Genomic DNA, 24,209 nt, shown 5'->3' with positions numbered 1-24,209 from the left:
GCGGACGTCAGTGGCCTGGCCTCACTGAGGAGGTATCGTCGTGTCGCCGTTCACCGAAGTCTGTGGTGCCTCGGTATGTTGCTTGTCGGCCCAATCTGACTGCCCAGAATGGAACCACCCCCCTCGTTCCCACTGTCCTGGGACGTACAAGCAGCTATCGCGTGTGTCCTGGCTGTGGATACCATCTAGCAGGGTGTTCAGACGCTTAAAGTCTATTGGTTTGAGGATCCAGCCATCAAAACCGGCCTCGATGTAGGAAGGCCGCTCTCGCTCAACCAGTGACGCGGATACAGCAAGAATGGGAATACCGCCGTGTCTCTGTGCCACAGGTGAGAGAGCTAATTTACTGTCAGCACGCTCAAAAGCACGAATCATTTTGGTGCTGTTGAGTCCGTCAACAATTGGCATCTGTAATGGTCAAATTCGTCAGCAGTGAAAGGCAAGGGTCCCCAGGTAAAATGTGCCAGTATGCTTGGACTGAAAACGTACCTGCATATCCATGAGAATGATATCAAACTTCTCTGGTGTCTCGCTGTAGACAGTTGCACAATCCTCCCCATTGACTGCATGCGTGACCTCGTGGCCTGCTTTTTCCAGGCGTTTCTTCAGGATTTTCATGTTGATCGGATCGTCTTCGGCCACCAATACTTGCAATGTGCTCTGCTTGTCAGAGCTTTTGGAAATGACAGGGGCAGGCGAGGGTGGTACCTCGAATAGAACCTTCGAGGTTTGTCCAGTCTGAGGTAGTCTTGGCTGGTCAAAGAATTCGTCTGGAACCTTAACAGGTCTGATGGGCGTCTTGCTGTCTGCCACAGGATGTGTGCCACTGGTGCTCGCCTCCGAAGAATCGACAACACCAGATGTTGTGGTCGATCTCTTTAAGGGGGCGGGACGCTCAGCTGTGCCAATGTTGCTTCCAATGCTAATTGTGCCAGGGAGAGAGGTCGTACTGCCGGCTTGGCTGTGGTTGCGACCCCTGGACTCACGCCGTGAGCCTCTTTGAGTCTCGTCTTCGGGGTCTCCCAGGGCCAAGGGGGTCGAAATGGCATCAATCAAGCGATCGGCATCGCTTTTGACACTGCGGATGCTACCTTGGCTCGCCAGACTGCTCTTCAGACTGTTGGTGATGCTGTGCTCATCCATGCTCCGTTTTGTGTTCAATGTGCGAGTCCCGTGAGCATTACTGGCATTTGCAACAAGCATGACTTCACTAGCATCTGTAGGTGGCAGACTCTTGGTGACTGAAGCTGCGCTGGGTGTCGTATTGTCCGCCTCCTCGTTGTCGACAGCACCAACCTTCGCGAGCAACTCCTCAGTGGGCAGGTCAAACGGGAGCTGAATGACAAACTTCGAACCTTTTCCCTCCTCGGACTTGAGGCGGAGCTGGCCATCCATATTGCGGACGATGCGTGCAACGACGGCCAAGCCAAGGCCCAACGTCCTGCTTTCTGAGGGCCGTTGGACATCATCCAATGAAGTTGCATCCGCATCAGTGCTGACTTGTTCCAGATCCTGAAAGAGACTGTCTAGCTTCTTGCTGCTCATGCCGCAGCCAGTGTCTTCGATCGCAATCTCAATCCGGGCGCGGCCCTCAGTGACCTCAGAGACATAGCATTCTACCGAGACAGAACCAGAAGTGGTGTTCTGCATGGCATTGGCTGTGAGATTAGCAATAGCTTGTCGAACCCGACGAAAATCGCCATGGACGTGTCTTGGCAATCCTGGGTGCTCCAGGACACGATAGTCGATCCCCTTTCGCTTCGCATCGACCTTAAATGGATCTGTGGCTTCCCTGATGACTGCAGGGAGTTCGAGTATCTCATCTTTGATGAGCTCCTGCCCTTCTTCGGTGTTCGTGAGATCCAACAAGTCGTTGATGACGTAAATTAGAGACTTCGATGCAGAATGAGACTTTGCCAGATTTTCTCGTGTCTCTTGGTCCAGGCTGCCCTCCAGTGCTATTTCGAGGTAATTTATGATGGCATTGAGTGGAGTGCGGACTTCGTGAGCCGAGTTGGCCAGCAGTAAGCGCGTCAGTCGACTGCTTTGGATCGCAGCTTCCTTTTGTCTCCAGACCTCAATGAATTTTCCTGTTCACATAGTCGAGGAGTAAGTACGCATTTCATGAATGGTGCGGTCGCTTGAGGCCAGAGAGAGTCGACGTCTCCCGAGCAGGCCTTTTACTAAGCACGTACCATAAACTAAGCAGAGCACAGCGGCGGTCTCTACCTGCTCCTCTGACCATTCTCTGCATTTACCGAGCACTCTCTCATGCCACACTTGGAAACTGGACCGTGGCTCCAGATAGTTTGAAGTACCCTCTTTGATGACCTTATCATAAGGGTTACCTGCCCACTTCACTTCGCGGACTTGCCCTCGCCGGAAGAAGACGATGAAATCATTACCACCCACACTGAGCGGTACGTAAAGTAGGCCTGCGATGACCGAGAATCCAGGTAAGTAACGCAAATCTGGAAAATCTTCTTTGATGTCCTGAGACGTGAGCACGGATGTGAAAGTTCGCATGCGCAGGTACTCCAGCATAGCAAGAGCTTCTTGCGACTGCTCCATCTTGCCAAGCACTTTGGTCTCACCCCTAATGGACAACATGCCGAAGTCAGCGTCGAAGAGCTTGAGAAGGTCATCCGAGGAGGCGATGATGTAACCAGAAGGATTCTTGTCCGTTGGTATCGTGTTGATCAATTTTCTAGCTTGAAGTCGAGAGGCGTACGAGAGGCGCTCGATGTTTCTGGATGCGGTGTCACCGACGAGGCGGCACATCTTCCGGATGGGAAAGGCTACGCGCATGCCTTTGCCGCCGTAGCTGTGACATGTGACGAGCCCCCAAAGCTCGTTGAACGCATTGATAGATATCGACATGGATGAGCGTACAGCCATGTTGGCGAGGTATTTGAGATGTATAGGTGACATAGCGCGCAGGTATGAATGGCTCAGGTCAAGCGGTGTCTGCATATCCTCCAGAGACCGGCAGACGAGCCTGGCTGACTCGACGTCACGGTCGTATAGGAGCCGGACCTTGTTGAGCTTGTACAACTCGCGCGCCTGCTTAGGGATGTCGGATGCCGGAAAGTGGAGGCCATAGTAGAGGTCACGCGTGTGAGCTGGGTCAACCAGCTCGGTAACGACTTTGCCATTGAAGGCTGCATCAAATTGGTAGATCATGACACGGTGGAAGCCTGTCAGCTCTTTAACGATGCCAACCAAGATTTTGAGAAATTTCTCGAGGTTGGGCGCAGCGGCCAGCTGCTCTTGTACTTGTGACATGATGTCAAAGACCTGCATCGCTCCTGCCTCGCCCCGCCGCTTGCGAGCGCTACGCAGGACTCTGAGGGGCTTGCTAGTTATTTCCGTGCTTTCATGGAACTCTTCCACTGTGGGATTCTGATACAAAGTATCCTCGGGTTCGTCGGGTGTGAATTCGTCTGGTGGTCGCAATGGGTACTCTCGGTCGTCCTCAAGCTCGAATTCGGCAATGATCAAATTAGGATGTGAGTCCGATATGTGTAAGGCCGCCCACAACTTCGTGCTGCGTTGCCCGGGTGGCCGGATTGACATGCTGAAGACATCAGGGCCACTGGTTGCAGGATCCGTCTCTTCGTCTCGGACAAAATCGATGTGGTCCAGCAAATTATCGGCCTGCTCTTCGCTAAGAATGTCGGTGAAGCTATTGAGCCGAAAAAGCTCCTGGGGAGTATAGCCAATAATTCTCTTCGAGTTTTCGCTGGCGTAGCGCACGCTGAACCGACCATCAGCTTCTTCTCGGACGGCAACAAGCAAGCCGAAAGCCTGGACGGCCCCAGGTGTGTGGATCGGCTCGTCTTCGCATCTCTGCAAGGTTCCATCCCGTCCTGTGATGACAGCATGGCCCTCGGCTGTCATGGTATGCCGAAAACGAACGGATACAAGCGCATCATCGTTCAAGTCGGAAGACGACTCGGCATCCGCAGGTTGAGAGTCCGAGGCTGGGGCAGATTTGGAGCCTCGCGTCCGGTCAGAAGCATCGGAAGCAGCATCGTCAAATATTGTCAATGGGTCAGAGAAACCGCCGTGCTCAGACACGGGCTGGGGACTGGGGAGAGAGGTTGTGGATGGTATTGTCGTACTTCTCGAGCGTGCTGTGGAGCGTTCCCTGTCGGATGGTGATCTCAGGCCGGACGGCATATAGCCATAAGTCGTATCGGCGCGGCGAAGGACAGCCTCGGTGTCTATGCGAGGACTGCTTGGGCGGCGGCCATTCCATGTGACATCTGGGCGGGCGGAAGGTTCGTGATCAGCGCCTGAACGTGAAAGGCCCCAGGGCATAGGTTGTGAAGTGTCGACTCTGACAACCGAACGTATGGGAAACACTCTGTCCGAGGGATCGGCGGTACTACTGGCGCTTGTGCCCGCCCCGAGTTGCAGATCAGAACTTGTGCTGTAGGAAGACGAGGCACGAGACCCGTCGTTCATGTATGCCTCATCTTTCGAATCCATTTTGGACGGCGGCCCCTGGATGCTGTTCTCGGGCAAGGGAGGGAGCGAAGTAGGCTTGACTACGGATGCGTCATCTTCCTGTGGTGACGGCTTCGCAGTGGTCACATCCCCCTCGTCGTCCGGAGAACATGGAGAAACAGCCGCGGGTACGGTCGTGGTCCCAGCCTCGATATCTTGCTGGAACGATGTCTCGAAGGGATTTTCTGGAGGGCTAGAGTCGGATGGTGCCGGTGCCGCAGGCGACACGGCAGATGTGTTGTCTTGAGCATCCATGCTCGTGGTTTCGCCAGCAGAGGCCAGTGTCACAGAAGCTGCAGTCTAGGCGGGCGAGGCCGCCGTGGCAACCAAGAGCTTAACAGAGAGGAGCCGACCCTTGGGCGGGTGGCGTGTATCAAAAGGACTAGGCGTATATAATGGGACAGTCCATAAAGAACAGCTGGTAGAGTCGGATGGCGACATAAGTCGCACGAGCAGGCTCGTTGGGGTTGTTGAAGGATTGGGGGACTGGCAATATATGGGTCTGTGAAGTTGGGCTACGACTACCTAGATCGAGAAGACCAGTTAGTGAACACAAGTAGAGGTCTCGCGCCGAAGACTTGTGGTGGAAGCGGGTGTTTGCGAAAGGCAGTATCAAGCATCCTGTGAGGATGGAGCTGAACCGCCGCGCGTGATGCACATACCACCTCGTCACGAATGCGGAAAGGTCCTGGAGGAATAGGCTGGTAGGTCTGCGCAACGGCGAAGAAGACTGGGTAAGCCGACAGCGCTGGCGAAGCTGGCAATGTCGTGGTTGTTGGCGGCAATGAAGTCAGGACGGTCGAAGAGAGGTGCTTGGTGCGGAGGCGAGCAGCACCGAGATCCAGGGTGGAGGGGCCGGCGACAAGCAAAGTGCTTGGGATGGATGTTGTGCTGCTGTGCCCAGCAGACGCCAGAGCATTCACGGCGCAGAGGAAGGACCGTTGACAATGCAGTCAGTCGTCTTCTTCGTCGCTGCCGTTGTCGGGGCCGACGAGGACGAGGGTCGCAGGTGCCACCGGACTGGGCAAGACGATAATGAACGCTTGCAGGGCGTGGTAGGTGACGGATGATGGTGGCGCGCCGTGCAGGCTGGCTGGGGAAGCACAGTCAGTTGGCCTAAACCTGGGCGTCGACGCAGTCGTGGTGGGATGCGGGCGTGCACTGATGGGATCGCTGATGGGCAAGTCGAGTCAAACCTGTTGGTCTCTGTGTGTGGCCCTCTGATCGCCGGGTCGTGTGTGCCCCCGCCCCCCTCGTCTGTCGCTCTGCCGTGCAACACCTTCACCTCTCCTCTCCCTCTTGCCTTGACTCTGGGTGATGCGGGCGCTGCGCTCGCTCTGGTATAGATCGGCCGCAAGCAGGTTCCAGATCCAGCTCCGGAGCCGGGGGTTCGTTTTGCCAGCTGGTGGGCCTGGAGCCTCGAAACCCGGAGGGCGCCCTGCTGTGGGGCTTCTGCCGAGGGCGGGCCGTGTGCAGCTGGCGCAGAAGCGAGTGCCCAATTGTCATCGTAGATCCATCACCTTTTCGCCGATCATCGACGCAGAGTCAAGGGCATCCGGACTTTTCCTCCGGTGCATGACCCGCTGCCTGTGAGTCTGCCCCTAGCGGGCTAGCGTGCCTGCCCCAGGCACATGCCACCTCCAGATGCTCATGGTCGGGGAGCTAACTCGAGCTAGCTCGACTCAACTGCTCATCGATGCACGGCACCTTGTCGACTTGGTCCCCCTCTTCTTGTCTCAATGGGCCGATTTCCCTGGTGCGCTCTCTGGAATCCCATCTGAGAAGGGGAGGGAGCAGAGAGAGCTCAGGAACAGAGTTTTGCCTGCCGCCATCAAGGGAGGCGGAACCACGCTGTGGATGCACAAGATGGCCGAATCCCCGTCAGCAGCCCTCGAGTCTGTCTGGTGCTGCGGAGCCGAGCTTGCGACGGCGGCGCAGGAAACCCATCGCGCTTTCCCATCCTCGGCCACAATTACCCATCCTGCCCATTTTGTCCACGGCTGACTTGTGATTTCTTGACGCCTACCAGACTCCACCCCGCAATGTGGCCCGCAACAACCTGCCTGTTCATAGCATGCTCCTTTTCCCCCCTCCAACATCTGGCTTTGTCATTGTTGACGCTCCCGTTAGCCCGTCACTTCGTCATCTTGCTATTGCTACCGCCGTTCTGACGACATCCAGTCATCCAGACTGCTTACATACGCAGCGCAAAACACTCGCGGCACACAGAACATCTACGGCTGGGACCCAGCCTTTGTCCATGGGCAAGCAAACTCGGGCCACCTCCCTCCCTCGCCATTGGCCGTCGCATCTGCCCTATCTGACCCAGCCCTCATACGCCCCCGGGCTCTCCCGGTCCCAACGGGCCGCGCTCGCCACCCGGTCCTCCGAAGCCTCCCACTCCTGTCCCGGTTCTGGCTCCGAAGCTGCCGACATCCCCGTGCATCTGCCACGGGGGCCGTCGGCCAACGCCGTCGTTGTGCCTATTTCTGACCCAAGCCACCCTGCCTGCCACCAGTCCGGTCTATTTGCTGCCCGACACCTGCCTCCAGGCTCCTTCATCCTCCCCTACTACGGGCTCGTGCACTCCGCGCTGCCACCTCACAGCCTCAAGCACGAATCTTCTGACTACGACCTATGGCTCGACCGCGATGCGTCTGTGGCTATCGATGCCGCCCTCATGGGCAACGAGGCTCGTTTCATCAACGACTACCGTGGAGTCAAGGCCAAGCCCAATGCTGAGTTCAGGGAGTGCTGGGATGGCCGTTGCCGAGAGAAGTGCATGGCAGTCTTTGTCCTCCCATCAGGCAAAAACGCAAACCCAAAGAGTAAGGCATCCGCCGGCATAGCGAAGGGCGAGGAAATACTCGTCAGCTATGGCAAGGGCTTCTGGGGCAAGAGGAGCCAAGAGGCCGACGAGGCATTCGCAGTAGGGGAGCAATAACTATGACTCTCCGGCGCCGGCCCACGGCGCGTATACTTGAGGAGCCAACCCGTCGACCTTTGAACCATCATCCAGTCTTTTCATGTCTAGTGTGAAAGACCAAGAATATTGTTCAGTGAGGGGTGTCCACTGTAGCGCTCATATGTAAATGCCAGTGTGTTTCTCGAATGTGGATTGAGAAGGCAGAGCGATGGCAATTTGTCCTCCTCTTGGCGATCGTTATTGTGAAGCCTCGAATCAAGAGGCCCAGGTTGCACATAGACCTGGTCCTCGAAAGAAAATAGAATTTCGCAAAGGGTAACCTCAGTCTCTAGTTGTTCGCACGAGTCCTGGTTGTTCCAGCTCTGTACTCTTTCGCGTCCCGGTTGGAGGTTGCTGCGAGACGCAGGGCTGTAGACATAATCGGGCATGGTTTTCTCTCAGTAGTAGCTGCGCCAGTGACCTCCTCTTTGCCTGGTCGTTCGGAGGTGTGAGGGGTGTGGTTCCACTCACACTGCCATTGTTGACTAATGCACCGGCCCATCTTGCAAAGCTACTTATAGCAAACCACACCAGTTCTCACACAACCATCCACGGCGAAGTAGGCTTTCCCGCATGAACAGGGCTCAAAGTGTCCAAATTGTAAACAATGCTCGCTATAGGAAAGGGGTATACAACTATGAACGCCGAAACTCCTCGAATCACTGCTGCCTCGTACGAGGCTCACTCGTCAAGGATTAGCAAATCATCGTCGTCATCATCATCCAGCATGACCATCCGTGGCCCCGTCGCCGTGCTGGCGCCATCGCCAGGCTTATCGCTGCTGCAACTGGCAAGCTCCCCACCGAGACTCTCGCGTCCTGCGATCCGGATGCCTTTCTCTGTCACAAACCGCGTCTTCTTACGAGACGGCGCATGGTCGCTGCTCACGCTATTCATTGTGCCGCTCATGTCGCTCTCCTGGGGCGTCGAGCTCGCATTGCCCTTCCGCAAATTTTCTCCATCTTTCATCCTTGACAGCTTCGATTTGAGCCCACCACCCCATCCAAGTGCCTGTGTCTTGGTATTGCTCACGACACTGGGAGGTCTGGACGGGAACGCCGAGGAATGGGATGTTGACGAGGACGAGTCAAATGACCCAGACAGTGCGCTTTCCGTGCGCTTCCGCTTCACGGGGCTGAGATGGATCTTGTGATCTTTGTCCTTCAACAGACCAAGAGACCGGGCATCCATTCGTCTCGGCTCGCCCTCTGCTCCTGTACTGCCTGAAGTCGAGTCAGGATCGTGTACAAGGTCTGCCCCAGAAGTGGGGATTTCTCTCTTCTGTTGTGCCAAGCGCATGTACTCCTTGCCAGCACCAGCTCCAACCTTGCCAAGCTGCTTCATAATGTCTCGTTCTTTCTCCTGGGTTGCGAGACGACGTTTCAAAGCCTCGCCACGCTCGATGGTGCCTGATATATGACCCGACAGCACCTCATTGTCCAGCATCGCAGCAGCACTGTCTTTCTTGTGCAAGAACCAGTGGCTTTGCGTGTCGCGATCGAAGGCACCTCGTGCTCTCTTGTCTTCACCTCCTCCATCTTTACCGCGCGCGGAATTGCCTCGTCTCGTGCTGCTGGAAGCATTCCCATTGCGAGGCCCCGGGCCGGTATTGAAAGCGTTGATATCCTGCCTAGCTTTGAGATGCTTCTCCAGCGCAGAGTTCATGTGGAATTCACAGAACTCCGTACGCTTTTTATTAACCCAGCTGTCGCAGATTTTGCCGTCTTTCTTGACTGATTTACAGAAGCCCAAATCCCTAGCAGTGCCCACCTCCAGAATGGTGTCCTCACCGCTGTTGATCACGAGGCTGAACCTTCCCGTATCGGTCCTACCTGGCGGCGGCGGCATAATTGTAGGATTCAGTATGGCGATCACCGTGCCGGGGCTCAATTTCCAGTATCTGTCAAAGCCTGTGTTGAATAGGAAGAGGTCAAGTTCCCACTGCAGGTCGACTAGTTTCAGGACCATGTATTTCGCAGCGTTATCGTCCTTTCCTGCTTTTTCCTTGAGGGCGCTTTTGGTTTTATGCGCCTTGGGGTCCGATTTGGACGCTAGTATACCAAAGATGACGATGTCCTTGTCAATATCTGGTAGTTCAAAGTCTGGTGCCTTGACATGCTTCAAGACATCCTCAATGTTGTATATTTCTTTGCCGCTCAGGGTCCGCGCCATGGTGGTGTGAGGAATGATTCTTTTGCTCAGATGGAAACCGGAGTATGGCTCGATGGCTGGCATATCAAGTGCTGTCCGCGTTGCTGCACTGGCCGTGTTGGCCGCGTTCCTTTTCTGTTCCGGGCCGCGTGACAGAACGTCCTCGCGCGTGAATTGGATGGGTTCGTCGGGCACATCTGGGATCTCGGTGGCGTTCCTCTTGAGGTCCTCCAACTCAGTCTTCCCCAGGCCAAATGCCGTACTCCGGACCTGCCTGATCCGCGCCTGGCGATCCGATCGACTGGCCTCATCCGATCGTGCAGCCTGCATTCTTTGCCCGAACGTCGTGACCTGTTTCTGACTTTCACCTGATCTTGACGATTGATCGGTCGATCCTCTTGTACGCTGTGTCGTGCGGCTGTCGTGCTCTGCTCGAGCTGTTTGCCTCAGACTCGGAGCTCGCTTGAGTGATATGTCTCTTGCAGTCAAGCCTTTGTCGATTCCTAAGCGTATTCGGCTTGGAGATGTGGGATCTTGCATGCTCTGCTGAGTCCTGCGAACGGGAGAGGCAGGCACTTGAACCTCAGCCTGGTGTGAAGATGTATTTCTTCTCTCTGTCAATGAAGCGGCGGGCCTGGTTGTCATGATCGATGTGCTTGATACCGATGTAGACTCAGCTCTGTTGGTGGTGCTTTCATTGTCGGCATCCTTCCTTGCCTTTTCCTTTTGCAACTTCTTCAATTTGAGCTGGGCTTGTATCGCTTTTAGTTTGAGCTGTAGAGTTTCTTCGTCGTCCTCATCGTCATCGTCCCCGTCTTCGAAAAGCATCGCTGCTGCCTGTGTCTGAGCTGTGCCGGTGGTCCGCTTCGACGGAGATGGGGAAGGCGATGTGCGGTTCATCATGCGACGCAGCTTTTCCCGGCCACCCGGCGTGCTCAGCAGGGCCTCGTGCGGCGATCGAGGAGGCCATTGGGGCCCATCAGAGAGATTCCCTGTTGGGTCAGGCAGGATGTTAGTCTATGCAACCAAACGCATGAGCGAGGAAACGTGCCTGCCATGCCGTCTACCTGGACTTTGCCTGCGACGGCCCTGGTGTAGTGGTCCTACCGCATGCACGTCCCGGTCAGACACTCGTTGGCGGGTACGACAAGATGGAAACGAGGTTTCATCAGCAATGTTTTGGTCGATGCTGTCGAAGGCCAATTCGGCGTGGAGTGAGAGGGACAAGAGGACAATCTCGGTTGATCCGTAAACTCGAGGTATGACCAACGGCGGCGGTGCTGCGGAACAACCAAGGAGAACCAGCGCGAATCTCAAGATGTCGTTGCGCGAAACGACTCGAAAACCGTTTTGGGTGGTTGTGATTCAAGAACCCGAGGTCATAAAGCTGAGACGGACTAGGGTACCTTAGAGGATCCAGGCAACCCGCGCAATGTTTCGCGGAGCGGGTGATATCGATAAGGTTTCAGGGGTGCTCGTGACTGCCGGGGCATACATGCCAGTGCGTTGCGACTTGGCAGCGACTTTGCAATTGCGTAACAGCTCCCAAGAGACTCCAGCCAATCGATAATTGACCATCAATAATTGCATGCCATACAGGTTCGGGTTTGCTCGCGAATCGGGCAGCACTCAGTCGCCGACTTGCTGTGGCCCTCCATCTGGTGATGGGGTCAGGCTCGGAGTGCGGACATCCCAAACAGTACTAGCACGGCGCGTCTTTCGTCGCGCGGCATGGGTAAACTCAATTTACGCGTTCAACGTCAGGTGTCCAGAATAGGCCCACCGACTGTACGTACCAACTCAAGGACACTACGATGGTAAGTGGCAGGGCTAACTTTCGTGCGGGCCATTGTTGTACTGCCCAGAAATCGACCACTTGAGCATGACATTCATGCGTTGATGTTTGCCCGCTGCCACCGCGACGACATTTGAGAATTCAGGGCGAAACCAATCCCGACGACTGCGCGTTTCCGAGGGCGGACAACGTCAGCGCGACTGATGTATCAGAATAGTCTAGCCACCGACAACGAAGGAAATCGAGTCTTCCACGATCACCCAGCTGCAAGCATCCACAAAGCTACTTGCCAGTGAACGACACTCCTGCGGTCCTTGTCGCACCTTCGCGCCGGTATTCATCCGATGGCTCGAACAACTCGATCGAAGGCTGTGGCCCCAACCAAGTCAGGATCCGCAGAGAGGGCTCCGGCCGCCGATAACTCAGAAAGCTCCTCTGCTCTACCAGTCCAGACAAACAACCCCCCAAGAGTCTTCATACTCCCAACGGAAGCGAGCGCCGATGCTCGAGTAGTGTCATTACTGTGCGCTCGAACAGGCAAACCCGCGAGATATCTCGTCTGCCCCGAAAGTGGCATTTATGAATTCACACGCGTGTCGGCTCTCAAATCGACACCGAAAAGTTGGCTCATAGAGCCTGGTCCACCAAATGGAGGACCTCTTTCGACCTCACAGAGTGAGACTCTGGGTGAAAGCCGCGTCTTCCACGCAAGGATCACAAAAGGAGCAGATCTTTACGTCGCGACGCCAGTAGATCCATTATTCCTCGTTCTACCAGCTGTGGCCACCCATCCAGTATCTTCAACTGCTAAAGCGGACGAGAAGAAGCTCTTCCTGTCCGGCGACGACCATTTTGACTCCATTGCGCAACTTTCACCGCATCTCACCGAGATCTTGCGCTGGGCTGGTGGCAAGCTGCAAAAACTGCTCGAGTCCCGCATGGCGTCAATCTGCGATACTGTTGAAGCAGGAGACGAGCTGATGTTTCGCTTCAGTGAGGAAAAGCTACTCAACGAGCTCCTTGGCAAGGCGCGGTCCTTGGCGCGGCAAGCCCTGCCAAAAAGCATGGAGGAAAAGTTTGTGACCAAAGCCTTGGAAGCCCCCATGCTGGGATTGAAGGTCCGGGATGTGTCAACAGATACCGCAAAGTCCACGGTCGTTGGTGAAGATACAGCTGAAGAGAAGGAACAGTGCTCAGTGTCTACACCAATGTCACCCCGGGGAGCTGATAGCCAGTCGTCCGCCTCTGCCTCCGATGCCACGGCAAGTTTTGCCTCGGATATATCGATGACCTCCACAGCAGCAACCTCGCTCTTGGCCACTCCAGAGCTGGACGAGGAAGAAGCCAAGGGCACGGTCACAGATCTTACCTCAGCTGTTCAGGCAAGACCTGAGATTGTGGCTTTGCAAAGATTGCGCGTGGCCTTTTCGTACATCTGCTCTGCATATCTATCCCCAGCACGGGCAGCATCCGTAAAAGCCCTCCTGGCCAGGGATGTCGGCGCTTCAATGGTGGATTTTGCGCCTCTGGATGCGTACCTTGCCAAGATCGCGAAGATGCGCGAAGACGCGGCGTCGGCGCGGAGCATGAGTGACTACAGTCGAAAACGTGTCCTTGACGATGACGAGGCAGCAGAGCGTGCAGAGAAGAAGCGCCTCAAGGAGGAGGAGGACCGGAGGAAAAAGGCGGGTGAAAGTCGGGGTGTGAAAAACCTGAAGAAGGTGAACACGACTGGAATGAAGAAGATGAGCGACTTCTTTAAGAAGAAGGCGTGAAGCGTCTGGCCGGATGCGTAGGACTTTACTCAATCATTACAGCATATGCTTGGCGTAAAGGAGTCGATTGGCAAGCTATCGATTGCCGTGGGTATCATCTATTTTATACTTTGTTATGCCCAACTCGTTCGTTGTAAGGTTCTCGAAATTTCGTCGCGGTCAAGAAGATAGCGAGAAATCCAAACTGTTGCTGCCGGGTGGGTTTTTCTTCCGTTCTTGGGTGGTGACCTGTCGGCTTGTCTCAGCTTCCTCTTGTCGTCCCTCGCGCGCGAGTGCGAGTGGTGCCTGATCCCCTTGCTATTCCCGACGAACCCCTAGTACCCGCGTGAAAAGACGAAGATGCTGAGGTATTTGCAGTCGATGCATCAGCCGTCCCTACGTTACTGCTGCCCCTGGTGATGCCGCCTCTTGTTCTGTAAGTGCTCCTCGTGGTACGGACACCAGTGATGCCACCTCTCGCCCTAGTACCACGTGTTCCTCTTGTGGAGGGCGTTCTGCCTAGTCCAGCTCCGCCAGACGATCCGGTGCCCTCTCGCTGCCGGTGAGCGTTGTCCTGTGCTTCCTCCGCTCGTCGCCTTGCTTCTGTCCGCCGGCGCTCATCCTCGGCGGCACGGCGCTCTGCTTGCGCGGCCTTGGCGGCTTGTTCTGCCTCTACCTCCGCAACGTCCGCGCTGGCGCCTTTCCATGTCGGGTTAAGGATCAATCGCTGGTTGTGTTCCGTCTGGCTGAGAATGCGCGTCCATGTGTTGAGCAGCGCGCTCGCAGTGTCGACGGTTTTTGAGACGGTCTTCGGAAGGTCGAAGAAGGTTAGCACCATCTGTTCATCAAGGACATCCGCCAAGCACAAACAGGTGGCCGGTGCGGCAGGTCAAAGAATATCAGCCTACAGCCATGTTGCCTTTTGCTCTTTCCAGTGTGCCAACAACACCTTCGATCAGCTCATTGATGTTGCGCACGCCCTCTAGCTCCCTGCGCAGTACCGTCTCGCGAGCGTCGTCCTTGTCCTGCTCATCGTAGCGAGAAGACTGGTTGTTCGGTGTCTTTGGTCGGTTTTGATCTCGGAAGGAGGTGCTCCTCTTGATAGGCGAGTCGAATGCCTCATCGGGCTCCGAATCAGACAGTTCGTGGCCTGGAGGCGGAGGCATGGCTCGGCTGCGGAAGCGGGTTGCGAAGAATGTAGACGGGACACCTTGAGCGCAGGTTTCGGGCTCAGGGTCTGGACATCCGGAGGCATTACGGTTGTTCAGGCGTTGAACGGCTGTCTTCGTGTCTTGCTAACGAATGAGGGGCACCTGGGCAGGGGCTCTCATGACCCACAAATATGAGCGGGAACTCTCCCAATTAACCTGATCTACGTTATCCAAGCAGGTTCAACTCTCGCAGGTGGACATGAAGTACCGAGCCATTGCGCACTGGGCAAGGCAAGACATGGATACCGGCGTCACCTCAGCAATGGATGTCTTAGTTGCGCGAAGGCTTGATACTATGGTAGCCTTGAACCCTGAAAAATAGTCAGTGCACGTTTCCCGCCGAGCAGCGGACACTCTCAGACCAGCACAATGACCACGCATGGGCCTCAGCACCTCAACCAGGATCCACAAACATTCCTTCAACCATGCCGGCGACAGACAGCGAATAGGCCGTTGCTATGAGGGTTGCAATGCCTGTCATGCTAGATTGCCCATCCAGTAGGTATCACGTGCATATTCAGCCAGATAGTAGCTGTGTCTTGTGCGGCCCGTCGCAGATATGCCTGGTAGTGGGAGGCCAGGTGACGCGTGTTGGACGCGTCAACCACTGATCTAGACGCGACGAGACGTGAGAGCTGGAGGCAGTAACGCAAAACAAATAGACATCATCACGAGGGGACTCCACACCTGGGCAGGCCGGGTTGCTGCTGGGCATACTGCGTAAGGACCCGACGTGCCCAGGTAGGCTGGGTGGGGCCAAGCAGAGATGTACTGGTCTGCTTGCACGCGAGTACCCATGCTCCAAAACCCTGTGCAGAAACACCGGAAAAGCTGGTGGCTGGGACATGCGCTGCAGCCTTCCGGTACTTGGGCACGTTGGAAATTCCCAGGTGGGCGGGCGGGCACCTGGGCAAAGGACCTGCCCACCGCCCTGTGTCCACGGCCACACCCGCCCTCCCTTCGAGCCTCCCATTCATTCCCGCCCCAGCCACGTCTTTATGCCACCGTCGTTGACTCCCCTGGCCGTCCCTGTCCTTGCTCCTAAAATACTATTCCCCCAGCAGGCTCGCCTGTCGTTGCTTCGTACTCCGTGCAAATTCTCAATTGACGAAGCACAAACACCATCGCACGTTGCTACATTTTGTTCGACACAGTACTCCCTATCCACACACTACCCCGTCCGTCTCTGGGTGACAACCACGACACAACAACATCATCATCATCCTGTCGCTACGCATCATCAAGTCCATTGCTTCAACCTCTTAGCAACATCCTCGCTACACCTAGTTGACGCTCTTGGCGCTCTTGCCCACCTTTGCGGCACATGAATCGTTGCAGAGTTGTCCTCTGCACGAACCCGCTTGGCTCCCATTAGGCTTCGCTCCGCCCGACTGCCCAGCAACCATGGCCTCCCATCTATGCTCGACACCTCCGCCTCCAGGTAGCGTGCGCACGCCAGACACCCCAAAGCACGGCTACAGCGACTCCTGGGAGCCCTTCTCCCCGCGCAAGTCGGCTCGTATCTCGGAGAAACGTGCTAGCGCTCGCACACCTTCACCCAACACAACAACGCATAAATCCGCGTCCCGCAAGCCGGCATCAAACATCTTCTCCACGCCTGCCACCTCTCCTCAGAAGCGCCGTCTTCCGGCCATGGACTCTGTCCGCCGCGCCCCGAACACATGCACCGCAGAGGCCCCTACTTTGGCTGGCCATGGACTCCCCATCCCTCTAACATCCTCGTCTTACTCCAAGTCGAAGACTGGCTCAGCATCAATCTCTCGCGTCGGCACCATGCTCCCCACTCCAGCAAAGACTCCGCGCAAGCAGCCAAACGAAAATGATGCAGCAGCCGTGCGGTCCGTGGCACGCAACCTCTTTAGCGCCGAGTCTGACATGATTGCGTCACCACGGAAGAGGAAAGCCAAGAAGTACTCGGGCATTGCCATGGAGAGTTTTGTTGCCGAAGATATTGAGCAGCCCATTCCCATCTTCACCGACTCAAGAGATCGCATCCCTTCAATAGATAGGAGCAGTGCCAATCCTTTCTATGCCAACAATGCTGCCGCCCACGACAGTGACGTCGCGTTCGAGCCAGAGACCGCCAAGAGACGTAGCAGGCGTCGTCAGGTCACTATTCCGGGAGAAGGCTCGCAAACCGTCGAAGAAGCTGTGCAGAGGGATGACGGCATAGTATACGTGTTGTAAGTTGCAATCTAATATCTCTCCTCGAGTCACCTTGTCCTCAGGTCAAACTCACTAACATCCCACGCAACCAGCCGAGGAAAGAAGATTTTCCGCAAGTTCTCAGACAGCCAGGACGGTCGATCGTCTGCCCTTGCAGCTGGTGATGATGAGATGTCCCTTGAGGCCGCAGCGGATGAGGAGACGCCACGTCGCCTGACTCGCTCAGCTATCAAACCTCGCTTGCTCTTCCCGCCTCGGGACAAGGCGCCCGCCACTGAGGAGGACGACGAAGAGGCCGTCACGGACATCGAAGATAACGGCGTGTCGTTCTTGAATGCCGCAACTATGCCTCACCCAGAGACACCCGCAGAAGCGCATGAAGACAACCTGAAGACACCCAAAGCACCACGCTTTGCACCTGCCTCGCCTCCATCCACCATTCGTACGACACGCACGACTAGCAAGGACCTCGCGAACGAATCGCCACTGAAGCGGCCCATTAAGTCTGGTAGCCCATTCGACAGCTGGCGTGTTTCTAAGCGAACGTCTGGTCGAACGAGCCTAAAGCGTGAGGGCGAGCCTCTCGAGTCTTCCTTGGAGACCTCGAAGCGTCAAAGAGCATGATCGCCACTCAAACAACAGCGAACGCCTCTTTTTTTACGAGTTGTTGCGACTGTCCACGGCAAGTGGTACGCAGCCGGTGTCATATCCGCGGCACTATGAGGTTGTCGATAACCGGGAAGGGATGTCAGCAGTCCTACCACAGGATACATTTGTTCTGCCGTGCGCATGTGCTATCTTACACACTTTTAATGACTTGACGAGCATTGTTGTCAGCGAGGCAGGTTTGCAATTCAGAATACCTTCAGAGAATGGTTATTTTGACGTGGGTTTTGTTGGGAAAGTGTTGCCTTCATTGAAGGCAGAACGTCGTATCGGACGGAAAGGACAGTCCACGCACCGGTATCCTGAGATTGATGTCACTCGGGTTTTTTTTCGCGCACCTCTGGTCGCTTGGCTGCAAGTGGTTTTGTCCAACGGCACGCCAAGTACGGTATTTTTTGCTCTTGGACAGTCACAGTAGATAGATAATACATTGGGAATTTGACCCCATCTCAGACGGCTCGTAAGACCGACTGGTCTGCTTCAAGATGCCACACTTGCTCTAACCACTGGTTTGAGCAAGACTTATAAGCCGTGCTTGCACGGATGAAAAGCGTTTGGACACGCTCATGATTACAAACTCGTAAGTGCACGATTGAGGATGGGCACAGGCCAGGAAAACCTGTAGTGCGACTTTTGTGATCTCTCATGGTGATTCCGGAGTAGAAAGAGGAACAGGGCATTAGGCCCAGATGGTTCTGTAAACTAGCTCACGGTGTCTATGACGCATTGGAGTCTACTTTCTGAGTGATCCGCAATTGGTACGTTTATTGTGCAGCACAAATCATTCATTTGCCCATGTGTATTCCAAAAACAACCCCCAAGAAAGAAAGAAAACCTATGGGTTTTAATAATTGGCAGCGCCATGAACGCTTGAGGAGAGAAGCCTGGTGTGACGGAATGCGACCAAATACGACCCATATGGACAGTGATGATTCAGTCAGTCATCACGAGCCTGGGGACCGGCCCGCACTACCACGATCGGCGCTTGACATTTGTCTTTCTAGTGTAGATCGTCGAGCATGCTACTCTTACGATGGCCACGCCAATGCTCGCGGCATTCTAGATCGCTGGGATTCCCCTACAGTGGCAGTGATCAATAATCGCCGTTCACTGCCGACGCCGCATCGTAAAAGCAAAAACGGGCTGCCCACGATCTCGGCATCAGACGCCGATGCTGGGCTGACTTAATCCTTTAACTTTCCCTTACTCATGCTAGTCTGTACCGAACCGCCGCAGGTCACTGAAACCTGACTTGTCATGATCTCACCACTTACCGAGTCATATTACGAGTACTGCGGACATCTCCAATCCGAAGTATTTTGTAAAACGCTGGGTCTGCTAGAGGACATGGAATGGCCGTCAATAATCCACGTGCCTGGTGGTCTCACTTCTTTAAGGCACTGGGACGACAACATCTTAACCGCCACAAAGAACGACAAACACAATGACCAGAACCAAGGGATCCCAGGCTACGGCCAACGAGGCCCATGTTCTCAATTTTAGCCTTGGCAACGAAAATGACCATTGTACTTTGACTGTGCTGGTCAAGGACTTCCGTTTCAACATTGTGGCCGATGCACGGGATTTATTGAAATCGACGTTTGACGATCCCGACTTCAAGGGGAGCTCGCCCCAAAGTGCGGCAAAAGTCGGAGAAGAGTTCCAAGGGTTGATCTCAGCCTTGAGAGCTTAACAGGAAGAAGGGATATATCGGACCTATGGACCAGGCGAGAACGAGGGAGGTGTCCCCAGGGCAACTCGCAACCACATCAACGACAAGATATCAAGTAACGACAAAGAAAACCACATAACATCAGACACGGATAGTGGTGTAGACCTAGCTTCTCCAGGACAGGGGACTGCTCAAAAGAGGACTCCGTCACCATTGCCGCCTTCACTGAAGGGGACCGAATTGGAGAAAGATCCCAAGACAGCACTGCGCGAGTGGATGCTCTCGCCATTTTCGGGTGTATTCGACAGACTGGACCCTGTTCCAGAGATCGGAGGCGCCAAGGTGTACAGACAGACCCTACAGGAATGGTACAGCGGCCCTACCTATTTCTACAAGCTCATCATTGGGGGCGACGGCAAAGCCGCGCAACAACAGCTGGAGACTTCGCCAGAACTGGAGGAGAAAATCGTCAAAATGGCCCCGCGGATCAAGGTTCCAAAGGCCATTTACAAGCTCGACATCCCCTGGTACGAAGCTAGCGAGATTGAGGTTGTCGCTGCTGGAGACCATTATGGTCTTCACGCACCAACAGAAGTCATGATTTGCAAAAAGACCTCAGACAACGAGCGCGAAAATGGAGGTGAAGGCAGAAAAGACTTGGATACTATATACTTTTTCAAACAGGTCGACGCCTCTCAAACAGCATCAACCAAGCGGGAACTCGAAAGCCTCAAGGACATTGAAGCCAAAGGTTTGCACCATCAGATCAATGTGCCTGTAGTGAGAGGTCTGGTACGGTGGTACGGCGGCAGCCGTGGCTCCTCTGGGAACCAGATCATGGGCTTCTTACAGACAGCAATCAAGAACCCCACACCACTTACACGGATGTTGGACTCGGACGTCGTGGAGGAGAAGAGGGAGGAGTGGGCCAACCAGGCAGAAGAAGCCGTCAGGGTGCTCCACGATGCCGGTATTGTCTGGTGCGATGCCAAAGCGGACAACTTCATGGTCGACAAGGACGGGAAGCTGTGGATCATCGACTTTGGCGGTAGCTACACCGAGGGATGGGTTGACCCAGACCTCGTAGAGACAGAGGAGGGCGACGACATGGGCGTTGACAAAATTGTGGGCGCCCTACGGGACCCGGAGAACATGACCTACGATCCAGATGCGAGTATGATCAACACGTCTGAAGCAACGGAAGATGGCGAAGAAGCGGGCAATCAAGTGGGCAAGCGAAGAAGGGAAGCGTCCACTGAGGCGGACAGCAAGAAGGGGTGCAGTCCGAAGAAGGCGAGGCTGTAGGCTCTAAACATTATACACCAACAGGCTTTTCAAGGATCTGACATCAGACCTTCTAGATGCATGTGATCAATACATGCAGACCGCTCTACGACACCAGTTAGAATTCAAGTGACAAGATCGTACTCATCAGGCATTCTTCAAGCATGTAGGATGCTGTTGTGCCACTCCTAGTGCCCCGCCCCCACTATAAAATGATGTCGTTGTCTGGCACTAGCAAAGGGCCTTTCTCCCGTTGCGCTACCTTTATTGTTTGTCTTCAGAACTCGCCTCCACAAACAGTGTGCCCTTCTACCATTTCGCTCCTTCGGTATCCCGTGGGGTTGTCAAAATCCGTCATGCATATACTGGTCACCAATGACGACGGCCCTCCATCCGTCAGCACTTCGCCCTTTGTCCACCAGCTCATTCGTGATCTCCAGGCCTCCGGACATGTGGTCTCGGTTTGTCTGCCGCACTCACAGCGGTCATGGATAGGAAAAGCACATATTATTGGCCAGACCGTGAAGCCAACCTACTATAGACCCTCTGAGCACTTTGACGTCACTCTGGACCCGGATAGCTCGAGGCCTCAGGGTTCGACACATACACGACCATCACAGAACGGGGAAGAGGAATGGGTTCTGGTGGACGGAACTCCAGCGAGTGCAGCACAAATCGGTATTCATCACCTGTTCAAGCACCGTGGTCCAATCGATCTCGTTGTCAGCGGGCCAAATTATGGTCGCAACTCAACTTCCGTCTTTGCGCTGAGCTCTGGTACCTTGGGAGGGGCTCTCGAGGGAGCCGCCTGCAGGAAGAAATCCATTGCAGTATCTTATGCTTTCTTCTCTAGGAAGCACGACCCTACGATCATCAATGCGGCCAGCAAGCATGCTGTCAAGGTCATCGAGGCTCTATACGAGGCATGGCCCTCGGACGGGAGTGTCGATGTGTACACGGTCAATATTCCTCTCGTGCAGGATGTTGGCAAGAAAGCAGTCTTCACCGACGTACTACAAAATTACTGGGACGACGCCGACGGCGGCTGCTTCGAGGAGGTTGAGGGCAGTGTCGGAGATGAGGAGGAGGAGGAGGAGCGCATCCGTGAGCGCGAGCAGGCTGCCACCTCGATCCCAACCACAGATGACCAGACCACCAAAATTTCGACGGTATCCCATCGGCACTTCAAATGGGCCCCAAAATTCTCAGGTGTCTACCGAAGCGTTGAAGAGGCCCCTCCTGGCAACGACGGCTGGGCCTTGACTCAAGGGTTTACCAGGTACGTGAAGCTTCCCCAACGACGCCTCTTCCACCGAAACTGAGTGATGCTATACGGCTTTATTCATCATGGCCAACACTGCATTTTAGTATCGCTTCCTTGAAGGCCAACTTCCAGCAGGCAGCCCCTCATCTCCACGGCCAAGAATTGAAATTGTGAGTTTGCACATGCCCATTCTGATTGTCGTCCATGTAAAGTTTGCATGTCGATGCACATCATGTGGAAAGATTCAGTCCCGCATGTGGTGGAGTTTGGTTGGCTTCTGGTAATCTGGACAAAAGCAACACCTTATGCTAGTTCAACACAGCCATATGCCATTTGATCTCTTGAGGTTAAACTTCACCAATGTGCTGAGACGACGTGGATGTCTCTCCCATGGCACGACGTTTTTGTGACTTTCAATGGTTAGGACATGAACTATGCACTCTTAACACAAAACCTACGCACGCAGGTCAGGTCTTATCGCTACAGCCCAAGAAACGACCTCATCAAAACCTTTGGGGACGACAACGCTTGCACTAAGACCAAAAAATCACTTTTACGCTCTTATCGACTACGGGGATGCGTACGTGCAGCCGCTGATCCTTGACGCCTTAAACAAGGTATTTCCTCGTGAAACCTTCACTTTGTTGGCATCGCCCAAGCGGTCGACAGATGCGGATGACGCCCTAGAGATAACCGTAAGGTCTCTCTTGCCTGAAAATGCCCCAGAAGACGCAAAGATACTGCAGATCACTCAGTACGAGTCGATAGACTGGGATTACGTCGGCACGCATCCACGAACATGCCTGGTAAATAGTTACATGCTTCGAAAAGCGCTCATCCGCAAACATTATCTCTCGGCCACCGTGGAGAATTGGGTGGCCAAACGACCTGACTCGTCCTTGAAGACCCATGTCAAGAGGAGTGAAGCCTTCGAAGTGGACTATGCCGAATTCCTGGACGATTCCTTGATTGAGGCATTCGATTTGAGGGCCAGCATGGAGAAGAACGAACAGATGACTGCCAATGATGCATCTGTTGAGAGTATCGAGTGGTGGATACTGAAGCCAAGCATGAGTGATCGTGGTCAAGGGATCCGATTGTTCAGCACTATGGAGGAGCTGCAGGCAATCTTTGACGAGTGGGAAGATGACGAGTCCGATGACGAGTCCGACGAGGACGAAGCTGACGGGTACGACGGACGACAAGTCATCGGAAAGGGTGACAGGGCCGACGGAGATGATCAGCAAGACGACACCGGCATCAATGCCAGCCACCTACGCCACTTCGTTGCACAGCCTTACATAAATCCACCACTGATTTTAAGTGGTGATGATCGCAAGTTCCATATACGAACCTACGTCGCTTGTGTTGGAAGCCTAGATGTCTATGTTTACCGACATATGTTGGCACTCTTTGCTGGAAAGCCTTATGTGGCGCCTGGTGCAGCAGCCAAGAGCACATCTACGGACAGTCCAGATGCCATCGACCTGGAGTCGCATTTGACGAACACATGCCTTCAGCGCTCTGTGGCGGACAATACCGTTCAGCAATTCTGGGACGTTTCGCTGCCTCAGACAACCAAGGAGCATATCTTGAAACAGGTGTGCGACATCACAGGTGACGCATTTGAGGCTGCAGCACGAGGCATGATGATGCACTTCCGGCCGCTCGACAATGCTTTCGAGATATTTGGGCTCGACTTCCTGGTTGACGCGACTGAGCATGTCTGGCTACTCGAGGTCAATGCCTTCCCGGACTTCAAACAGACGGGTGCGGAGTTGCAGAGTCTTGTCGAGGGACTTTGGGAGAACGTACTGAGGGTCGCAGTTGGCGGGTTCTTGGGCAGTGAGCACGGGCAGACGGCGTGTGCTGCGGGGGATGCGAAAGATCGTTCCAGTCAAAATCGTGACTTGATTTTGGTCCGCAAGATTGAGCTTGGTGCGCAATTTGGCGCGTAGAGGAGACATCAATAGACGCAAAAGGCATGCGTGAAGACCTCGTTCATCGATGATTCCAACACACTCCCGTCAAGTTCCCCACGACACCTGACATAGCCAGTACAGCTTGCCTCTCACCTTTCCACAACCAACTCACGATTTGTATCGTCGTCGTGACATATCGCTGGTGCGCACAACTAGACTTTCTTGAGCGAGGGGTCGGTTATCTATATACGAACAGATTTTTGCAATACAAGCATGTCCGGCCGGCCGGTGGACTGTCTACCGGAAGCGATGCACAGCCTCTGCCGTTTCAACGGCTCAATACTGCCAATACGAACCTGATCAAGACTATCGATTTCATATACAGCACCAGTTCTTCCAATGGCCAAAAATCCTTCATGCCCGAAAAGTGCACTTTCGCGTCAGGCCAGGCAGGGCCCGCACTGAGTCTGACAGCAAGGCGAAATTTAATCAATCGGGGACCGTGGGAAATGGTGCTTTGTAGAAGTGTCAAGTGAGTCTCTTGAATAGAGCAATGTCGGTGTACCCAACAGCATCAAGTATTCGGAATCTGCCTTGTCCCGGCTTGAAGGAGTTTGATGGTGGTGAATTTCAGGCAGCTCCAAGCACACCAAGCAGCAGCAAAACTCCAATTTAGGTACTAAGTGAGCAGAAAGATTTGGCTTGACCGTCGCTAAAGGTAGAGACTGCTTCGAGAGGCGCCGTGGCAGCGGTGCAGCGACATGGGTGTAAAACATGCAATACAGCATACAACAGCCATTCGTCGAGGTCCTTGTCCATATCTGTC

At 54.6% G+C, this 24,209-nt stretch overlaps 8 protein-coding genes across 8 annotated transcripts; 5 read left to right on the top strand and 3 right to left on the bottom strand.

Annotated features, from left to right (window-relative positions):
- Positions 1 to 21: 21 nt before the first annotated feature.
- On the bottom strand, positions 22 to 4,470 carry B0I36DRAFT_252535 (uncharacterized protein; the record flags this gene model as incomplete). The annotated part of the gene is made up of 3 exons (XM_046150693.1): positions 22 to 408; positions 490 to 2,090; positions 2,196 to 4,470. The coding sequence occupies 3 exons, from the start codon at positions 4,468 to 4,470 to the stop codon at positions 22 to 24; spliced, it is 4,263 nt and encodes a 1,420-aa protein (XP_046007242.1).
- Positions 4,471 to 6,421: 1,951 nt separating this feature from the next.
- B0I36DRAFT_333652 (uncharacterized protein) lies at positions 6,422 to 7,916 on the top strand. Its single transcript, XM_046155250.1, has one exon. It carries the CDS (start codon positions 6,587 to 6,589, stop codon positions 7,454 to 7,456), a length of 870 nt encoding a protein of 289 aa, XP_046007241.1. The 5' UTR covers positions 6,422 to 6,586; the 3' UTR covers positions 7,457 to 7,916.
- A 242-nt stretch (positions 7,917 to 8,158) lies between these two features.
- Positions 8,159 to 10,983, bottom strand: B0I36DRAFT_296537 (uncharacterized protein; the record flags this gene model as incomplete). Its single annotated transcript, XM_046151897.1, has 2 exons — positions 10,680 to 10,983; positions 8,159 to 10,620 (listed from the first exon to the last, which is right to left on the bottom strand). The coding sequence occupies exons 1-2, from the start codon at positions 10,684 to 10,686 to the stop codon at positions 8,159 to 8,161; spliced, it is 2,469 nt and encodes an 822-aa protein (XP_046007240.1). The 5' UTR covers positions 10,687 to 10,983.
- A 380-nt stretch (positions 10,984 to 11,363) lies between these two features.
- B0I36DRAFT_28195 (ribonuclease H2, subunit B) lies at positions 11,364 to 13,319 on the top strand. The gene is made up of 2 exons (XM_046151498.1): positions 11,364 to 11,416; positions 11,494 to 13,319. Exon 2 carries the CDS (start codon positions 11,768 to 11,770, stop codon positions 13,196 to 13,198), a length of 1,431 nt encoding a protein of 476 aa, XP_046007239.1. The 5' UTR covers positions 11,364 to 11,416; positions 11,494 to 11,767; the 3' UTR covers positions 13,199 to 13,319.
- Positions 13,320 to 13,696: 377 nt separating this feature from the next.
- Positions 13,697 to 14,343, bottom strand: B0I36DRAFT_367491 (DASH complex subunit Duo1-domain-containing protein; the record flags this gene model as incomplete). Its single annotated transcript, XM_046159477.1, has 3 exons — positions 13,697 to 13,780; positions 13,854 to 13,985; positions 14,086 to 14,343. The coding sequence occupies 3 exons, from the start codon at positions 14,341 to 14,343 to the stop codon at positions 13,697 to 13,699; spliced, it is 474 nt and encodes a 157-aa protein (XP_046007238.1).
- A 1,036-nt stretch (positions 14,344 to 15,379) lies between these two features.
- Positions 15,380 to 17,688, top strand: B0I36DRAFT_333647 (uncharacterized protein). The gene is made up of 2 exons (XM_046155249.1): positions 15,380 to 16,592; positions 16,668 to 17,688. Exons 1-2 carry the CDS (start codon positions 15,793 to 15,795, stop codon positions 17,197 to 17,199), a joined length of 1,332 nt encoding a protein of 443 aa, XP_046007237.1. The 5' UTR covers positions 15,380 to 15,792; the 3' UTR covers positions 17,200 to 17,688.
- Positions 17,689 to 18,685: 997 nt separating this feature from the next.
- Positions 18,686 to 20,403, top strand: B0I36DRAFT_434955 (uncharacterized protein; the record flags this gene model as incomplete). Its single annotated transcript, XM_046162739.1, has 2 exons — positions 18,686 to 18,878; positions 19,077 to 20,403. The coding sequence occupies 2 exons, from the start codon at positions 18,686 to 18,688 to the stop codon at positions 20,216 to 20,218; spliced, it is 1,335 nt and encodes a 444-aa protein (XP_046007236.1). The 3' UTR covers positions 20,219 to 20,403.
- A 150-nt stretch (positions 20,404 to 20,553) lies between these two features.
- Positions 20,554 to 23,419, top strand: B0I36DRAFT_251696 (tubulin-tyrosine ligase family-domain-containing protein; the record flags this gene model as incomplete). Its single annotated transcript, XM_046150633.1, has 4 exons — positions 20,554 to 21,476; positions 21,566 to 21,631; positions 21,928 to 22,614; positions 22,687 to 23,419. The coding sequence occupies 4 exons, from the start codon at positions 20,554 to 20,556 to the stop codon at positions 23,417 to 23,419; spliced, it is 2,409 nt and encodes an 802-aa protein (XP_046007235.1).
- Between the last annotated feature and the right edge of the window lie 790 nt (positions 23,420 to 24,209).

Source organism: Microdochium trichocladiopsis (assembly GCF_020744255.1).
Source record: "Microdochium trichocladiopsis strain MPI-CAGE-CH-0230 chromosome Unknown B0I36scaffold_10, whole genome shotgun sequence".
Taxonomy (NCBI): Eukaryota; Fungi; Ascomycota; class Sordariomycetes; order Xylariales; family Microdochiaceae; genus Microdochium; species Microdochium trichocladiopsis.
This window is presented reverse-complemented; position numbering and strand designations above follow the sequence as displayed.

Coding starts and splice junctions, on each gene's coding strand:
- B0I36DRAFT_333652 (XM_046155250.1), top strand. CDS start 6,587: ATGCTCCTTTTCCCCCCTCCAACATCTGGCTTTGTCATTGTTGACGCT.
- B0I36DRAFT_28195 (XM_046151498.1), top strand. CDS start 11,768: ATGGCTCGAACAACTCGATCGAAGGCTGTGGCCCCAACCAAGTCAGGA.
- B0I36DRAFT_333647 (XM_046155249.1), top strand. CDS start 15,793: ATGGCCTCCCATCTATGCTCGACACCTCCGCCTCCAGGTAGCGTGCGC. Junction 16,593..16,667: donor GACGGCATAGTATACGTGTT/GTAAGTTGCAAT, acceptor CCACGCAACCAG/CCGAGGAAAGAAGATTTTCC.